This window comes from Nomascus leucogenys, chromosome 4 (genome assembly GCF_006542625.1).
Source record: "Nomascus leucogenys isolate Asia chromosome 4, Asia_NLE_v1, whole genome shotgun sequence".
NCBI lineage: Eukaryota > Metazoa > Chordata > Mammalia > Primates > Hylobatidae > Nomascus > Nomascus leucogenys.
This window is the reverse complement of record NC_044384.1, coordinates 108,610,967-108,627,581: the sequence shown is the minus strand read 5'-3', so window position 1 is coordinate 108,627,581 and position 16,615 is coordinate 108,610,967. Positions and strand designations below refer to the sequence as shown.

Below are 16,615 nucleotides of genomic sequence, written 5' to 3'. Positions count from 1 at the left end.
CATCCCAGCCTCCTTACTGCCATTACCAGGAGAGGGTGACTCAACACATTCATGTTGTGAGATACTTAACCAAATTTATGCCAGATGGGAAGACTTAAAGGATCAGCCCTTGGACAATCTGGTCAAAATATGGTTTTCAGATGGGAGCAGTTTTGTTCAGAATGAAACTATATATGCAGGGTACACAGAGGCTAAAGCTCTATCCTTGGGGACCTCGGGACAACTAGCAAAACTCATCTTTTAACCACAGCCCTAACACTAGGGGAAGGGAAAAGAATAACCATTTATACGGATTCCAAATATGCCTTTTTGGTGCTTCATGCCCAAGCCACCATCTGGAAGGAAAGGGAGTACCCAACAACTTGGGATACTCCTACTAAGTAGGGGCCCCAAATCTTAGAGCTACTAGAGGCCATTCACTTGACCCAGGAGGTGGCAGTAGAGAGGGTTCTGGAAATGGCAGGCACTCATTGGGTAATGGTCAAGCTATCATAAAACTGTCCCTCTGAAATGAGAAGTGGCTATGACTGGGACCAAGACAGAGAGGAGTTCCCCAACAGATAGAAAACATTTGGAGCCAGCAAATCACAATTCCCTGATCAGGGTTTTGTTTTGTTTTGTTTTGTTTTGTTTTGTTTGGGGTGGAGTCTCACTCTGTCACCCAGGCTGGAGTGCAGTGGTGTGATCTCAGCTCACTGCAACCTTTGCCTCCTGGGCTCAAGCAATTCTCCTGCCTCAGCCTCCTGAGTAGCTGGGATTACATGTGCCCACCACCACCTGGCTAATTTTTGTATTTTTAGTAGAGACAGGGTTTCACCATGTTGGTCAGGATGGTCTCCAACTCCTGACCTCAGTTGATCCACCTGCTTCAGCCTCCCAAAGTGCTGGGCGTGAGCCACTGTGCCCAGGCCCTGATCGGGTCTTAAGCATGGGGCAAAAGTAGGGGGGAAAATGGTGATGTTTGACTGGTATATGACCTTCCTCTGGAGGTGATCAACCAGTAAGGGAAAATCACTCCAAGTGAGCATGCACACAACCTCAGTAAACATACTGTGCATGCGGCTTCTCCCAAGTACTAGTAGGCCCCTGCACATGTCACAACTGAGCAACAGCCCACCCCAATGGAGGGATCAAGGGAGGAGAAGAAAAACCCCGGAGCCAAAAGCCAGTTTATAAAAATCCTGAGCCAAAGGCTGAGGGGGGCACTTGATCTCTCAAGTTCCCTACTTGGTCCTCTTCCAAGTGTGATTTGCTTCTTTTAATAAACCTTTGCCTCTGCTTTAAAACTTGCTTCGGCCTTTCAGTTGAAATCTTTCCTCTGAGAAGACAAGGGTTGGGATCAGTGCGGATTTGCCACTGTTTGCAGACTCACTGGCAGTAACACTTTCACAAGGTTCAGGAGTGGGAGAAGGCCCTGACTACAAGAGACATAACCACATAATTAATTATTCTCTGTTTTTTCCCCTCCTATGCTTAACCCTGGGAAACTGAACTACTGCAGTTTGACAGTAGGAAATAAGAGCCAGGGGGCGGGAGACTGACACCGTGTGTGTGTGTGTGTGTGTGTGTGTGTGTGTGTGTGTGTGTGTGTTGCCACCTAGCTGTGCTAATTGGATTTGGGCAATTATAGATAATGATTATAGTGATCATAAATCATAAATATGAGAAGGCAACTCCTAAGGTGGTCTTGGCATGGCCCACATGTCAGAGGGTGGGAGACATTCTAGGATGCTACAAATTATATAAGAAAGGAACTACTGAACTAACTAGAGATGAATCTGAGTGTATGGTGTGGGTAAGACACAGGAGAGTTGGGAAATAAGTGGAGTGATTGTTGCAGAGACTAGTCACATTGATCACGTAGCTGTGGAACGAGAAGAAAAACAACCCTGATTGGTAAGAAGAGAACACCTTAGACTCTGGGTTGTCAGGGCAGAGGTGTAACCGCCCAACAGGTTCTCCTTGCCTGCTGCCTAGACAGAGCTGATTTATCAAGACATGGTAATTGTAATAAAGAAAGGGTTTAATTCATAAAGAGCCAGGGTATGGAAGACTGGAGTTTTTATTATTACTCAAATTACCCTGAAAACTTGGGGGTTGGGGTTTTTAAGGATAATTTGGTGGGTAGGGGGTTGGAAAGTGGAGAGTCCTGATTGGCCGGGTCAGAGATAAAATCATCGGGAGTTGAAGCTGTCCTCTTGTGTTGAGTCAGTTCCTGGGTGGGGGCCAGTTTACCACTCTGGGTGGTGCCAGCTGATCCACTGCATGCAGGTTCTGCAAAACATCTCAAGCACTGATCTTAGGTTTTATAAGAGTGATATTATCCCCAGGAACAATTTGGGGAGGTTCAGAATCTTCCAGCCTCCAGCTGCATGACTCTTAAACCATAATGTCTAATCTTGTGGCTAATTTTTTAGTCTTGCAAGGGCAGTCTAGTCTCCAGGCAGGAAAGGGATTTGTTTGGGAAAGGGCTGTTACCATCTTTGTTTCAAAGTTAAATTATAAACTAAGTTCCTCCCAAAGTTAGTTTGGCCTGTGCCCAGGAATGAACAATGACAGCTTGGAGGTTAAAAGCAAGATGGAGTTGGTTAGTTCAGATCTCTTTCAGCGTCATAATATTCTCAGTTATAATTTTTGCAAAGGTGGTTTCAGAAGGAAGGTCAATTAATTTCTCTTCGCTACTATCTGCAGGATATCTGGCCAATTTAACCTAGACTTCTGCTACCACTATCAACTTGACCACTGGCCAACAAACAATCTTAATTTTAAAACTATCAGAATCTTCCCAAAGCCACTGGCTCCAGAAAGGGAACAGCCTCACTAAGATATAACATAACAAGGTTAACTTTCTGAAAGTTGATATTATTCCCTTTAGCCTCATTCTGTTACCACTTTTGTACATTTTTCACAGACCACTTATTGTTCTAAATTCTCTAGCATGACTGATAGTGGATAATTGTATTGTTTTGGATTTCCTGCTGGTCAGTTCAGGTGCGATATGTGCCATTACCAACACCTCTTGCCTCGCCTGCATTCAGCCATATTAACTAGTTTGGTTCTGGATTGGGAACATATCTACCATCCAGTGGGCCTGATTAAACTATAGGGACTCGTAATCATGGTTACTCTGATTTGATGTTGCCTAAGAGAAATGGAGTGGATCTGGTCCAAGCCTTTATCAGTACAATTAACTAGAGTATCTGATGAACCTAAGTGGCAGCTTATGCACCTGAGAATTCTAAACCATATGCGTGATAGGTTGGGAGGTAGAGTTGTAGGCAAATGACTCTGCTATGGTACCCTGGCTATCTTGCACATATCTACATAGGCCACACAGGAAAAGGCATGAACAGCAGCTAATCTAAGTCTTAGCAGGTTGTCTTGTGATCCTCCAGAACACAAGGGGATGAGAGGAGCTTTACAAGGTCATCCCTCACTTCCTTCCCTATCTCCTGTGGGAGGCTGTCATGAGACAGTTTTTCATTGCCTCTGAGGTTCTGATGAAGCATGAGACTTTCGTCCCCCAGAAGGAAGTAATGTTGTAGTCTGCAGTTATATCCTGAGGAGGGTGGGTCCTCCCAGGTCCACAATTCTACCTCCCAACCTACCACACATACTGTTAAGAATTCTCAAGAGCATAAGCCACCACATAGGTTCATCACTCAACCCAATGTGAGTTGTCGGATACCCCATTTCTGAGGAGCCAATATTAGACTGCAAAATGTAGTGTTATAGTCTACTTCGTTGCAGTCTAAAATTGGCTCCTCAGAAATGGGGTATCCGACAACTCACATTGCAGGCATCCAGCTCCCTTTTGTTTCATGGCATTCTTTTCAGCATGTAGGATGAGGACCTGGGGAGCTGGCCTGTTTGTCTACAAATAATACATTGTATGAGTCTAAAAATGGCTTATCGTATCTTTTTTATTTTATTTTATTTTATTTTATTTTATTTTATTTTATTTTTGAGACAGAGTCTCACTTTGTTGCCTAGGCTGGCATGCAGTGGTGTGATTTTGGCTCACTGCAACCTCTGCCTCCCAGGATCAAGCGATTCTCCCGCCTCAGCCTCCCGAGTGGTTGGGATTATAGGCGCACGCCACTACACCCAGCTAATTTTTGTATTTTTAGTAGAGAAGGGGTTTTGCCATGTTGACTATGCTGGTCTCAAACTCCTGACCTCAGGTGATCTGCCTGCCTCAGCCTCCCAAATTGCTGGGATTACAGGCATCAGCCACTGCACCCTGCCTATTGTATCTTTATTAGCCAAATCAGTCAGGCCATGGCTTTGCCTGCTGTGTGTGTTTGACAGAAAGGACAATGGAATGAGTAAAAATATAGGTAAATATAATAGACTACCTATTCTTTTCCTTTTCAGATTTCTAAAAGTTTTGAACCAAAACACTATTCAGAGCCATGAGAGACCTTCCTTCTGGTGGACCATGACTTAGTAATCATGCATCTCCAGGGCTCCTTGTTCTAAGCTAAAACCCTCATAATTGTTTTGTCACCCAGTCCAGTTTTCTCCATCTTGTCACCAAGAAAATCTTAAGAGACTTCATTGTATTCTCAACCTACCTAGTGATCTTCCCCATGGTAAGAGTTACTGCTTCCATCTCAGTACTCACAGACTATCAGGTAGTGTCCGTTTATGAACCTCTCTAGCATCTTCTTGCATACAAACAAGACTGGGAGCCCATCTGAGGTCTCTTTTGCTCTGTGATTTTTCACAGGTATGGTATCTGTAAGTGCTCAGTACCTGGGGAGCTATTCAGGCATCAGAGCATCTGAGCCTGCGGACTTGAATTCCATATTTATCTACCTACTTTACTCACCCCGAGACATTGAATATACAAATGGGCAATGGCCATACTACACAGAAAAACAGGACTCTGTCACACAATCTGTAGCAACCAGTCCAGGAAGCCAACCCATTTTCTATGGTAACCACTCTAGGAAGTCAAACCACTAAATCACTATCTGTGGCAACCAGTCCACTAATCAAAACAATAACCCTGGTAGCAATTGACCCCAAACAGCTGGGATTTGATCTCTTCCTCCCTTCCTTCCCTCCTTCCTTCCTTCCCTCCTTCCTTCCTTCCTCCCTCCCTTTTCCTTCCTTCCTCCCTCCCTTCTCCTTCCTTCCTTCTTCCCTTCTCCTTTCTCTTTCTTTCTTTCTTTCTTTTCTCTTTCTTTTTCTTTCTCTCTCTCTTTCCCTTCTGCCCTTCCTTCCTTCTTCTCTTTCTTTCCCTCTCTCCCTCCCACTCTTTCTTTCTTTCTTTCTTTCTTTCTTTCTTTCTTTCTTTCTTTCTTTCTTTCTTTCTTTCTTTCCCTCCCTTCCCCCCTCCCTTCCTTCCTTCCTTCCTTCCTTCCTTCCTTCCTTCCTTCCTCTTTCTTTCTCTTCTCTTCTTCTTTCCAGGTTCTTGCTGGAGTGCAATGGTGCAATCACAGCTCACTGTGGCCTTGACTTCTGAGGCTCAAGTGATCCTCCCATCTCAGACTTCTGAGTAGCCAGGAGCTGGCTATTTTTCTTTTTCTTTCTTTCTTTCTTTCTTTCTTTCTTTCTTTCTTTCTTTCTTTCTTGTCTCTCTCTCTCTCTTTCTTTCTTTCTTTTTTTTTTGAGATGGCATAGCGATTTGATTAAAAACTATCAGATTCCCTACTTTTTCCCATACTACTTCCAACTTAGGACCAAACAGAGAAAGCCAAATATTTCCCCCTAACCAATTACATAAGATGACCTGCTTCTAGTTAGCCCGCCTGTAGTTTCCCCATGCCAGCAACTTCCAATAAGGGAATACCTAAAGCTGTTCCTTTTTTCCACTGTGAAGATTTCCCCACTCTTCTGCCTGACTTTCAGTCTGCTGAATGCAAGTGATGAGGGCTGACTCTCTTGTCATATATAGCAAGCTCTGAATAGTAGTCTTTGTTCTCATTTGAATAGTCTTTATTTTCACAACTCTTAAAAAATTTAATTTCCTGGCATGTTGCATGATGTTAGGCAAGCCATTTTCTCTCTTTGGGCCTTACTTTCTTCAACTAAAAAACTGGTTCAACATTTATTCATTCTTTTATTCTGTAAGCCAAAAATAAAATTCGAAGCCCTCTGACCATCTGAATGGATCTCTCCTCTTGGCCAAGGGCATTCCAAAGTTAACCTGAAAAACTGGTTCAGGCCATGATGGGAAGGAGAAGTTGGACATGGCTCATTATGCTCCCCTTCCTTTTGAAATTCAGGCACAGCTGACCAGCATTAACATCAACACAGACCCTAAGACTGATAGAACAGCCTCTTTAAGTCTCACAGACTATCCAGTAGTGTGATAATGATGAGAAACATTTACAGTCTATTCTCTGAAGCCTGCTACAGGCTCCATCTGCATGATAAAACTTTGGGCCCCACAAGCCCTTACCTTAACTGAGACATCCCTTTCTATTGATTCTAAGTCTTTATACAATAACTTAACTCTTTCAACCAATTGCTACTCAGAAAATCTTTAAATCCACCTATCTCCTGAAAGCCTCCTCTTCCAGTTGTCCCACCTTTCCATACCAAAACAATGTACATCTTACATGTATTAATTGATGTCTTATGTCTTCCTAAAATGTGAAAAACCAAGTTGTAGCCTGACCACGTTGGGCACATGTTCTCAGGATCTCCTGGGGCTGTGGCATGGGCCATGGTCACTCATATTTGGCTCAGGATAAATCTCTTCAAATATTTTACAGTTTGACTTTTCATGGACAATTCTACAAATATTCCTTGGCAGTTAAAGAAATTACTCCCCAGGAGGTGCTAGACATCGGGCGCATGTTAGAGGCACACAGATGAGAATGTTAAAAGACATATCATAAAATACAGGTCTGCTCTGGGAATGCAGAAACTGGTAAAAGGAGATAAAAGAGCAGGTGCAGTCTAGTGAAGTACCCGCTACCTCCTATCAGCAAATATCTGTCCACCTAGGGTGCAGCAAGCTGGAGAGGAAGGGGTGGCCTAGAGCGCCGGGGAGGGATTCCTCCCCAGCCTCCTGCACCCCCCTACCCCGGTAGCGGCCCCTGGGATCGTCCGTGTCTCCAGGAGAACCGGACCGCTCTCCTCTCCCTCCCCGAGCGAGAAAGGACCACAGAGATGCGGCGCCCTCCGCCGTCCTAGAGCAACCGGAGCGGCCCGAGCCCCGGCCTCCCGGATGCTGGAGGCTGGCTGGCGAGAAGCACTGCGAGTCGGGCGTGGGCCGGGCAGGGAGTGGAGTCGGGGTCTTACTCTTGGGGCTGGGTAGCCGTGTCAGGCCTGCCCAGGTCCGGAGCGCTCCTCCCCGACCTCAACAGCCTCTGGTCGGGTCTGGCGCGCGCTCGCTTTCCCAGAGGGCTACTTGGGCTATGGCGGCCGCGGCGCTGGCGAGCGGGACACCCCTCGGCCTTGTCCTCGAGCTGCTGCCGGGACAGCCCGCGCTGCCCCGGGCGCGCCGGGTGAGTGCGGGGCGGAGCCTGGAAGCAGGCTTGGCCCTGCCCTGGGTTCTAGGCCCGGAGACGGGGTGGTGCGGCGGCTGGGAAATGGGGGTAACCCAGAGTGAGGAGCCTCGAGGGACAGGCAGCACAGCGGAGTCGACACCCTCGGACCTGAGCCTTGAGGAGAGCAGACGTGCAGCGGCACGGGGTTGAGCCGACTGCTGGGGCAGAGCGCACAGAGTGCCGTTGGGGGCGATGAATGGCCAGAATTTCAGAGCCACCTTTACAGAGCTGGTTATGTGTGAGCTGGGTATTAGGTTGAAAAGGAATTTGCAATGCAGGAGCAGGAGGGAAGAACTGGATATTCAGGCAAGAGTAGCCACAGGTGCAAGGGCACAGAACAGGGCGAGGAAGGAGTTTGGTTTCCCAGTGGAATGGTGAGAGGATCGGAGGTGAGAATGGTGGTGGCTGATGATCCTGGCCAGGAAAGCTGGGTCTGTGAGTAGTGAATGGAATTGTCTGTAGTGCAGAGGAATGTGGACTCTATTAGGCAGACAAAGTTGAGCCAGCCAAAGCCTTGGAGCCCTGGAGTGCTGGATAAATAGCTGTAGAGACTTTGTAGTGCACAAGGACTGACATGCAGTGGGCCAGAATGGGCTCCTCCACAGTGTGGAGACTGAGACCCTGAAGGAGGCAGTGGCTGAGAATTACAGGAAGTCTCAATGGCTAGAGGTCAGCAGTATTTGTTTCTTAAGGAAGAGGATGAGAGAAAGAAGGTGCAGGAGCTGAGACTCCTAGAGATATAGAAAATGGGGACATGGAGATTGGGACGTGGGGAAGCAAGTGAGGTGGGATCTTTGTGAGAGTGTGTTGCGGGTGGGGGGGGTGGGTGCAGGGAGTAAAGTCACAACGAGAATCTGCCCTGTTGAGTACAGTGTCCAGAGCAACCTGAATGTTCTGAGGAGCCCTAGCTGCCTCTGTGGCTGGTGGCAGTGACTGAAGAGGACAAAGGAGGAAGAGTCCTATACAGGGGCAGCAGGGATGGCAGGAATGGGGACGGAAGGCAGTGTGGCATAACAGGCAAGAGCCAGAGTCAAACAGGCCTGGGTTCTGTCTCAGTTCTGGAACTTTGGGGGAAGTTAATCCCTCCGAGTCTCAGTTTCCTCTTCTAAAAAATGGATCTGATCGTAGGCTATGAGACATAAAGAATATGTCAAGTGCTTGGCACAGGCTTAATAAATGATAGTTGTTATCAAGGGTGGGTGACCTCTGAAGGAGGACACATTGTGGAGAAAGGATGGGACCTAGAGCACAGATGTGGTTTGGGGTATAAGGATGAAACAAGAAAACTTTTGCAGACTCATGAAAAAGAGGAGAAAATGTTTGCTGAAATAAAGATGAAGAGACATGAGAAAATTGATGGCTGATGCCTTGTCTCTTTGTACATAGGAGGCAAAAATCTTCTGCTGGTAGAGTTCCTGTAGACATTCAGAATCCAGAATCCCCACAGGCACCCCCACAGTACCTTTTGGTGCCCTGTCTCCCCTTCCTCTTGGCCTGGTCCTGGGGTTGTCCTAGGGCATTTAAACACATGTTGTTGCAGGAGTCAGTGACCTTCGAGGATGTGGCCGTCTACTTCTCTGAGAATGAATGGATTGGCCTGGGCCCTGCTCAGAGAGCCCTGTACAGGGATGTGATGCTGGAGAATTATGGGGCTGTGGCTTCCCTGGGTAAGGGTCTCTCCCTTGGGGCCCTGCCTCCACCCTTCAGAGTTTGCTGGCTCCTTTTTTCTCAAAGGCTCAGGAGTTGTTGATGACCCTCAGCTCAATGGCAGCTTCAGGCTCTTGGGTTTTTAATGACCCAACCTCAGCGGTCGTTGGAAAGTAGGAAGTCCTGGTATCAGTTTGGGCCTTATACAGGACTTCCTTGCCCCAGAGTGAGAGGTGCCAAACCCCTACCCTTGTGTTGTGGGTATAGTGAGAAGAGAGCAGATTCATGGTGCTCCACTGAGCCTTCAGTTCCCCGCCCTCTCGGTTTGCAAGATCCAGCCTAATTCCAAGCATCCTCATGAGGATGTCTGAACTTGAGAGCTCTAAGAGGGAGAGGACAGGTAAGAATTGAGGACTCAATTCCTCAATGAGTGAAATCATCCATTTGCTAACTCAAACAGTTACTGAGTCGTCTGTCAACTTCCTGACCTTTGGAAGTCTCCTGGCCCCTCTCTTATCCTTTCCCCTGGAATTCCTTTTCTTGTTCTTCCTAGTTATTTCCGTTTTTTTCCCCTCCTGCCCCTGAAGACACTGGCCTGGGAGGAGCCTTGGGATTACTCTGTGTCACGCCACTCACCTGCCTGTCCCATTTCTTTCCTCTTAAGCAGCATTTCCATTTCCCAAACCCGCTCTGATTTCCCAGCTGGAGCGAGGGGAAGCACCCTGGTGCTCGCTTCCTCAGGGAGCTCTGGATGGAGAGGCCCCTAGGGGCATATCCTCAGGTGAGTGAGGGCACACGTGCCAGTCATCTGACCAGTTTCCTTGTCTTGATCTTTAAAATGTCATAGGTAGGTGTTTTTTTAATCTAGTGTTGTAGACACTAGTGGGATTGCATTTCTTCTCTGTGTTCCCATAGTTTTATATCTTCTTGAGTCCTTGTTTTATTCATCCTGGCTCCTCTGTGTGCCATCTTCATTAACCTGTTTTGCCTTTTCCCCATCTCTGCTGTTATCGTGGCTACCACGTATCTTTGCCTCATGAGTTTCCTGTTTACTCCGATGTTGGGTGCCCTTTCTACTTCCTGGCCTATTTACAGTCTTCCAGCTTGGGATATAATGGCCATCTTTGTCATTAGAAACCAAGAACTCTCAACCCTCAGCCAAATAGTTCCTATTCCTTAGGGGAAAGCCCTGGGATTACTTTAGGCCCAACAGGACTTTCTTACTCTTCGTTTCCTAGTGATAACTGTGTTTCCTGGTTGCCTCCTTGGCCCCATTTCATCTTCCCATAAGGCTCTTCTGTGGGCACAGTGAGACTTGAGCTGTGCTCCCAATTTCCTCATTCTCACAGTTCCTTGTGTCTTTTCATATTAGAATACTCTTGATTGCAGGTATTAAAACCCAGTTCAAACTGGCTTAAAAAGAATTTGTTGTTTCATGTAACTGGGAAGTCTGAGGTAGAGTGGGCTGCAGGTACAGTTTGATCAGAATTACATTCTCTGCTCTGTCTCCGTATGTGTTGGCTTTGTCTACAGTCTGGCTCCCATTTTGGTTGTAAGGTGATTGGTGGTAGTAACAGGACTCTGCTGCTTCATACCTAGGGGAAGAAACCTGGCAGGCCTTCCTTAGGCTTTAAACATTGTGAATCAAAGTGCCAAGTATGCTCTAATGGACTACCTTAAGTCATATGCCAGCTCTAAATCAATCACTGTGGCAAGGTGACTACTGTGCACTGATTGACTTGGTCTGAATTGCCGATCTCTGAATCAGTCTCTCATGTAGTGAGTGGGATGGGATTAATCTGCTTAGCTTAGCCAAGTCAGAGCCTACCCTAGGAAGTGGAGTTGGGATACCCAACTCCCCACTCCAGCCCCCTACAAAGGGCATAGCTACTTTACAGTGGGGAGTAGTGGAAGGGGTGTGGGGAGACCACCACAGCGTCTTCTGCATTCTCAGTGCTTCCTCTCCTCACCACCTAAGGGAATTTTTCATCTTTGCTTTGCTTTGCTTTAGGTAGAAAACCAACAGCTAAGTTACTCCTTGAGCAAAATTCTAACTCTCTGACCTGCAGCTGACTTCCTTGGCACATACCTGTCCCTACTCAAAGTCCACTTTTGTCTTACAGAAGTTAATACTCAGAGGATACATAGTCCCTGGATTTGGCAACAGAAAAGGTTGTCATTTGAAGGTGTAGAATTGATCTGTTTCTTAGGAGGTTTTGGATGAAGGTTACAAAGAGACAGTTCTAGCGAAAGCAGAAGTAAGGTGTATTAGAGTACATCTCTGTGAACAGAGGTGTCTGTTACTGAGTAAGAAGTGACTTTTGGAAATGGCTGAGTGAGGGTGTGAGTCCATTTCTTATGGATGCCATAGAGAGACCCCATCCATTGAATCTTTGTGGAATGAGAAAGCAATAAATGGATAGGAAGGAAACTAGGAGATTATGGTTTCCCAGAATAGCCTGGCTAGACAGGAAGTTCTCAAGAATAGCTATTTACAATTCCATCCTATCCTGATTCTATTCTATGTGAATTTGATTTCACCTCCTGGGGATAGGTGAAGAAGAGGCCTTCGTCTTTTCTATTTCTTATTGACATTTTAAAGTAAGTGATATGTTTCATATCTTTGGGAACTGATGGAATTGCAACTTCTCTGTTCCAGTATTTTCTATCCCATATATATATAAAATGTATATATAAATATATGAAAAATATATATAAATATATAAATAAAATATATGTGTATATATAAAATATATATAATTATATAAAGTATATATAAATATATAAATAAAATATATGAAATTATATATAATATATAAAACATAATTATATATTTTACATATAATTATATATAATTATACATATATATAATTTACATATATAATAACATAATTGTATATAATTATATGTAAAATATATATATTATATATAATTATATATAATATATAATTATGTATAATTATATAATTATATATAATTATATAAAGAGTACTTCATCTATATATTTTTATATATAATATATAATTATATTTTATATATAATTATATATAATTATATATAATATATAATAAATATAAATATAAATTATATTTTTATATATAATATATAATTATATTTTATATATAAATACATATATCTCTTTATATATAATATATATTTTTATATATATATATGTTTATATATATATATAAAAATAGGTTCTCAGGTATACCACTAAGGATTCCTTATTTCTGAACAGGTCCTCTGCCCTAAGTCCTGGCGTGTTCTTCTCATGTTATAAACTGTACTCAGCTACCTAGGAGGAATTCTGACTTTGTTTTCCTTAGATTCAATTCACCTGTTTTCTGAGAGCCTACCCTGGTACTTGGTTTGGTGCTAGGAATCATAGCCCACAGGGATTCTATCTAGTTGCTGTCTTTACTTTTGGTTTCTTTCTGTGTATTAGTCTTGTTTTTGCCATTTTCAGCTAGAACAGGGCCACTGAGACATGGGTAGCACTTAGAGAGAAGTGGGCATATTAATACCACTTGGTGACCTTAGTTGCTCTGTCATGGATAATGATGACATTTGGAGCTCTGATTTCTTTTTTCAGAGGGTGTGTTGAAGAGGAAGAAAGAAGATTTTATTCTGAAGGAGGAAATTATCGAGGAAGCACAGGACCTCATGGTCCTATCAAGTGGACCCTGGTGGTGTGGATCCCAGAAATTATGGTTTGGGAAAATCTGTGAAGAGAAAAGCAGGTTAGGGAGATGGCCTGGTTACCTCGATGGGGGAAGTATGGAAAGTTCTACAAATGATATTATAGAAGTGATTGTCAAGGATGAGATGATCTCAGTAGAAGAGAGTTCAGAGAATACTGATGTCAATAACCTCCTTGGTATACATCACAAAATTCTAAATGAGCAAATATTCTATATATGTGAGGAATGCGGCAAGTGTTTTGATCAAAATGAGGACTTTGATCAACACCAGAAAACTCATAATGGAGAGAAGGTCTATGGATGTAAAGAATGTGGGAAGGCTTTCAGTTTTCGATCACACTGCATTGCGCATCAGAGAATTCACAGCGGGGTGAAACCCTATGAATGTCAAGAATGTGCTAAGGCCTTTGTTTGGAAGTCAAATCTGATTCGTCACCAGAGAATACATACTGGAGAGAAACCCTTTGAATGTAAGGAATGTGGGAAGGGCTTTAGTCAGAACACAAGCCTTACACAACATCAGCGGATCCACACTGGTGAGAAACCATATACATGCAAGGTATGTGGGAAAAGCTTTACTCGAAACCCAGTCCTTCTTCGACATCAGAGAATGCACACTGGGGAGAAGCCTTATGAATGTAAGGACTGTGGGAAAGGCTTCATGTGGAACTCAGATCTTTCTCAGCACCAGAGGGTCCACACTGGGGACAAGCCTCATGAATGTACTGACTGTGGGAAAAGCTTCTTTTGCAAGGCACACCTTATTCGACATCAAAGAATCCATACTGGGGAAAGACCCTATAAATGTAATGACTGTGGGAAGGCCTTCAGTCAGAATTCTGTCTTAATTAAGCACCAGAGGCTCCATGCTAGAGACAAACCCTATAACTGTCAGATCTCTCACCTTCTTGAACATTAGAGAGTGCATAATGGTGATACTTGTTTATAATTCTTATGCTGCAGGAACCCTAGAGACAAAATGAGATGACCGTTCACAATTTGCTCTGACCCTTAACTTTAATAGCCAGTATTATCTTGCCCTTTTGAACATTTACCATGTACTCTAGCAAGACTGGTCCCCCGTTCTATGATGTTTTAACAAGGCATCATTTAGTTGGGCAGCTACTCTGTATCAGGTGCTAACCACTTTACATACATTAATTTGCATAACAATCCTATTAAAGCAGGTGCTCTTCTCCCCATTTTACAAATGAGAAATCTGAGTTGAAAGAGGTTATAAAACTCATTCAGGGTTGTTCAGTTAGTAAGTTACAGAGTTGAAATCGGAGCCAGGCCTATCTGACTGCAGAGTTTACTGTTCTTTACTTAATTGTACATATTTATGTCTGCCCATTTTTATTTGCTTATTTTCCTGTGCTTTTAGTTTCCCTTCATCACTCAGATCCAGCTCCTTCAACTAAGCAGATCTCTCTTCCTCTTCTACTTGTAATCAGTACCACCCAAGTTAGTATTTAATTATGTGCCATCTTATATTTTTCTAATAGTCTCACGTCTCTTAGTCTTAACCCCAGCTAAATGACTCTAAGGACCAACAGTACATTTCTTTTATGTTTTTCAAATCCTGAAACATTAATCTTTGACTAGATATAACATGCTCATGATAAAAAAGAATTGAAATAGTTGAAAAGTGTGTTCAGTGAAAAGTAAATTTCCTATCTCTTGAGTTCTCCCCAGAGGCAATCACTGCTACTGGTTGCAGGTCTTTTTTTTTTTTTCTTAGACGGAGTCTCGCTCTGTCACCCAGGCTGGAGTGCAGTGGTGCGATCTCAGCTCACTGCAAGCTCCACCTCCCAGGTTCATGCCATTCTTCTGCCTCGGCCTCCCGAGTAGCTGGGACTCCAGGTGCCCGCCACCACGTCTGGCTAATATTGTGTATTTTTAGTAGAGACGGGGTTTCACCGTGTTAGCCAGGCTGGTCTCGATCTCCTGACCTCGTGATCCACCTGCCTCGGCCTCCCAAAGTGCTGGGATTACAGGCCTCAGCTACCACGCCTGGCCAATCCAGGTCTTAAGAGACCTCATTGCCTTTGTTTTATGAGACATCATTCTGGGATTGGGAATATGTAAACTCAATTGGAGATTTTTTTCATAAAAATTTATATAGTTCCAGCCCCTCTCATTGCTTCCTATCCTAAATCCTCTCCCAGTCTGTCCATCCCTCACTACCATGATAGCCTACATTCTGATAAGCTGTGAGGCCACTGCCAAGGGAGGGAGAAATGGTCACTTTCTGGTGGTGGTTAATGCTTTGTTAGATAGCTTCATCCAGTCAATAGTTGAAAAGTTTTCACATAATCTGGTATCGGCATCAGAGTCAGAAATGCCCTCCCTAGGTCTAGGACCAAAGATAAAACAAACACGAGGAACATGTAGAGTCTACACAGGAAAGTAAAGAATTATAGAATTAACTAATTCTACTTGAAATCAGGAGTTTATAAAACAACATTTTTAGACGTGGTCATCTTTTATTGATTTCCATCATCTCTTTCCCTTCTCTCTGGAAACAGTTACCCAGGTATTCTTTGGGAAGGTATCGTTTCTCAGCTATGTGGTTTGGCACCACCACCATCTTCATGAGTGGACCCTGTTTGGCTTGTGTCAATCAGCTTATCCCATCCCCTTGGCCACAGAGCCATTGTGATATGAGGAGATACTGGCTCTTCTGGAAAAGAGAGGCTTTTCTTCATTTGAGAGCTACCAGAGGAGATATCTGTCCTCTGTGTGCCACATAGGAAAATGTGAGGCCTAGAATTATGGCAACTTTTTTTTTCTGTTAAAAGGGGAGATTCTCAAGCTTCCAGGTGCTACCATATGGAGCCTAAGGATAAAGCCAATACCAAAGAAAACAGTGACTAAACAGAGAGAAACTTGGTCCTTGGTGACATCTTTTGAGTCACTAGACCAAGCCTTACCTGAAGCAGATCTACCTCAGAACTTTTCAGCTATGTGAGCCAATAAACATCTTCTGTCAAACGAATTAGAGTTGAGTTTTCTGTTATTTGCAACTTAGCCACACTAATACTGTCTTGTGTTTGAAATCACTGTTTTCTCATATAGCTCCTCAGTGTCACCTTTTCCTCTTGCTTAGTAGTCTCATAAGCTCCTCAGTTATCTCAGTTGCTTGGAAGCTGAGCATCTAAATAGGTGGCTCTTGCTGGGTGCGGTGTCTTATGCCTGTAATCCCATCACTTTGGGAGGCCAAGGCGGGCAGATCACCTGAGGTTGGGAGTTAAAGACCAGCCTGACCAACATGGAGAAACCCCGTCCCTACTAAAAATACAAAATTAGCCAGGTGTGGTGGCGCATGCCTGTAATCCCAGCTACTCAGGAGGCTGAGGCAGGAGAATCGCTTGAATCTGGGAGGTGGAGATTGCAGCGACCCGAGATCGTGCCATTGCACTCCAGCCTGGGCAACAAGAGTGAAACTCTGTCTCAAAAAAATAAAAATAATAAATAGGTGGCTCTCATGACCTAAGGTTAATTTCATGCATACTACTAACTGATGCTTTAAGTCATACCATTAGTGCAGGAATTTTTGCTCCTTAGTTCAGCTAAAATCTGGGTTCTTGTCTCATGACCAGGAAAAATTAGTCACAGGGACACATTGAAAAGTGAGGAGGGCAGAATTTATTAAGTGAAAAAGAAAACTCTCAACAAAAAGAGGGGTCCTGCATTCAGGTTTTCCATCTCACTAAATTGAATACCAGGCCACCACACATGAGTTGAAGAGCCCAGTCT

The 16,615-nt window shown here is 44.1% G+C and overlaps 1 protein-coding gene across 5 annotated transcripts; it reads left to right on the top strand.

Annotated features, from left to right (window-relative positions):
* The first annotated feature begins 7,174 nt into the window (after positions 1 to 7,174).
* On the top strand, positions 7,175 to 14,585 carry ZNF662 (zinc finger protein 662). 5 transcript variants are annotated; one of them, XM_003256924.4, is made up of 4 exons: positions 7,175 to 7,466; positions 9,049 to 9,175; positions 9,823 to 9,936; positions 12,748 to 13,971. In XM_003256924.4, exons 1-4 carry the CDS (start codon positions 7,377 to 7,379, stop codon positions 13,773 to 13,775), a joined length of 1,359 nt encoding a protein of 452 aa, XP_003256972.2. In that variant the 5' UTR covers positions 7,175 to 7,376; the 3' UTR covers positions 13,776 to 13,971. The 5 variants fall into 5 exon arrangements, with proteins under 5 accessions (XP_003256972.2, XP_030667877.1, XP_030667880.1 ...); XM_030812019.1 differs by lacking the exon at positions 7,175 to 7,466 and adding an exon at positions 9,423 to 9,555 and having other exon boundaries at positions 9,131 to 9,175; positions 9,820 to 9,936; positions 12,748 to 14,585; XM_030812017.1 differs by lacking the exon at positions 7,175 to 7,466 and having other exon boundaries at positions 8,355 to 9,175; positions 9,820 to 9,936; positions 12,748 to 14,585.
* The last annotated feature ends 2,030 nt before the right edge of the window (positions 14,586 to 16,615 follow it).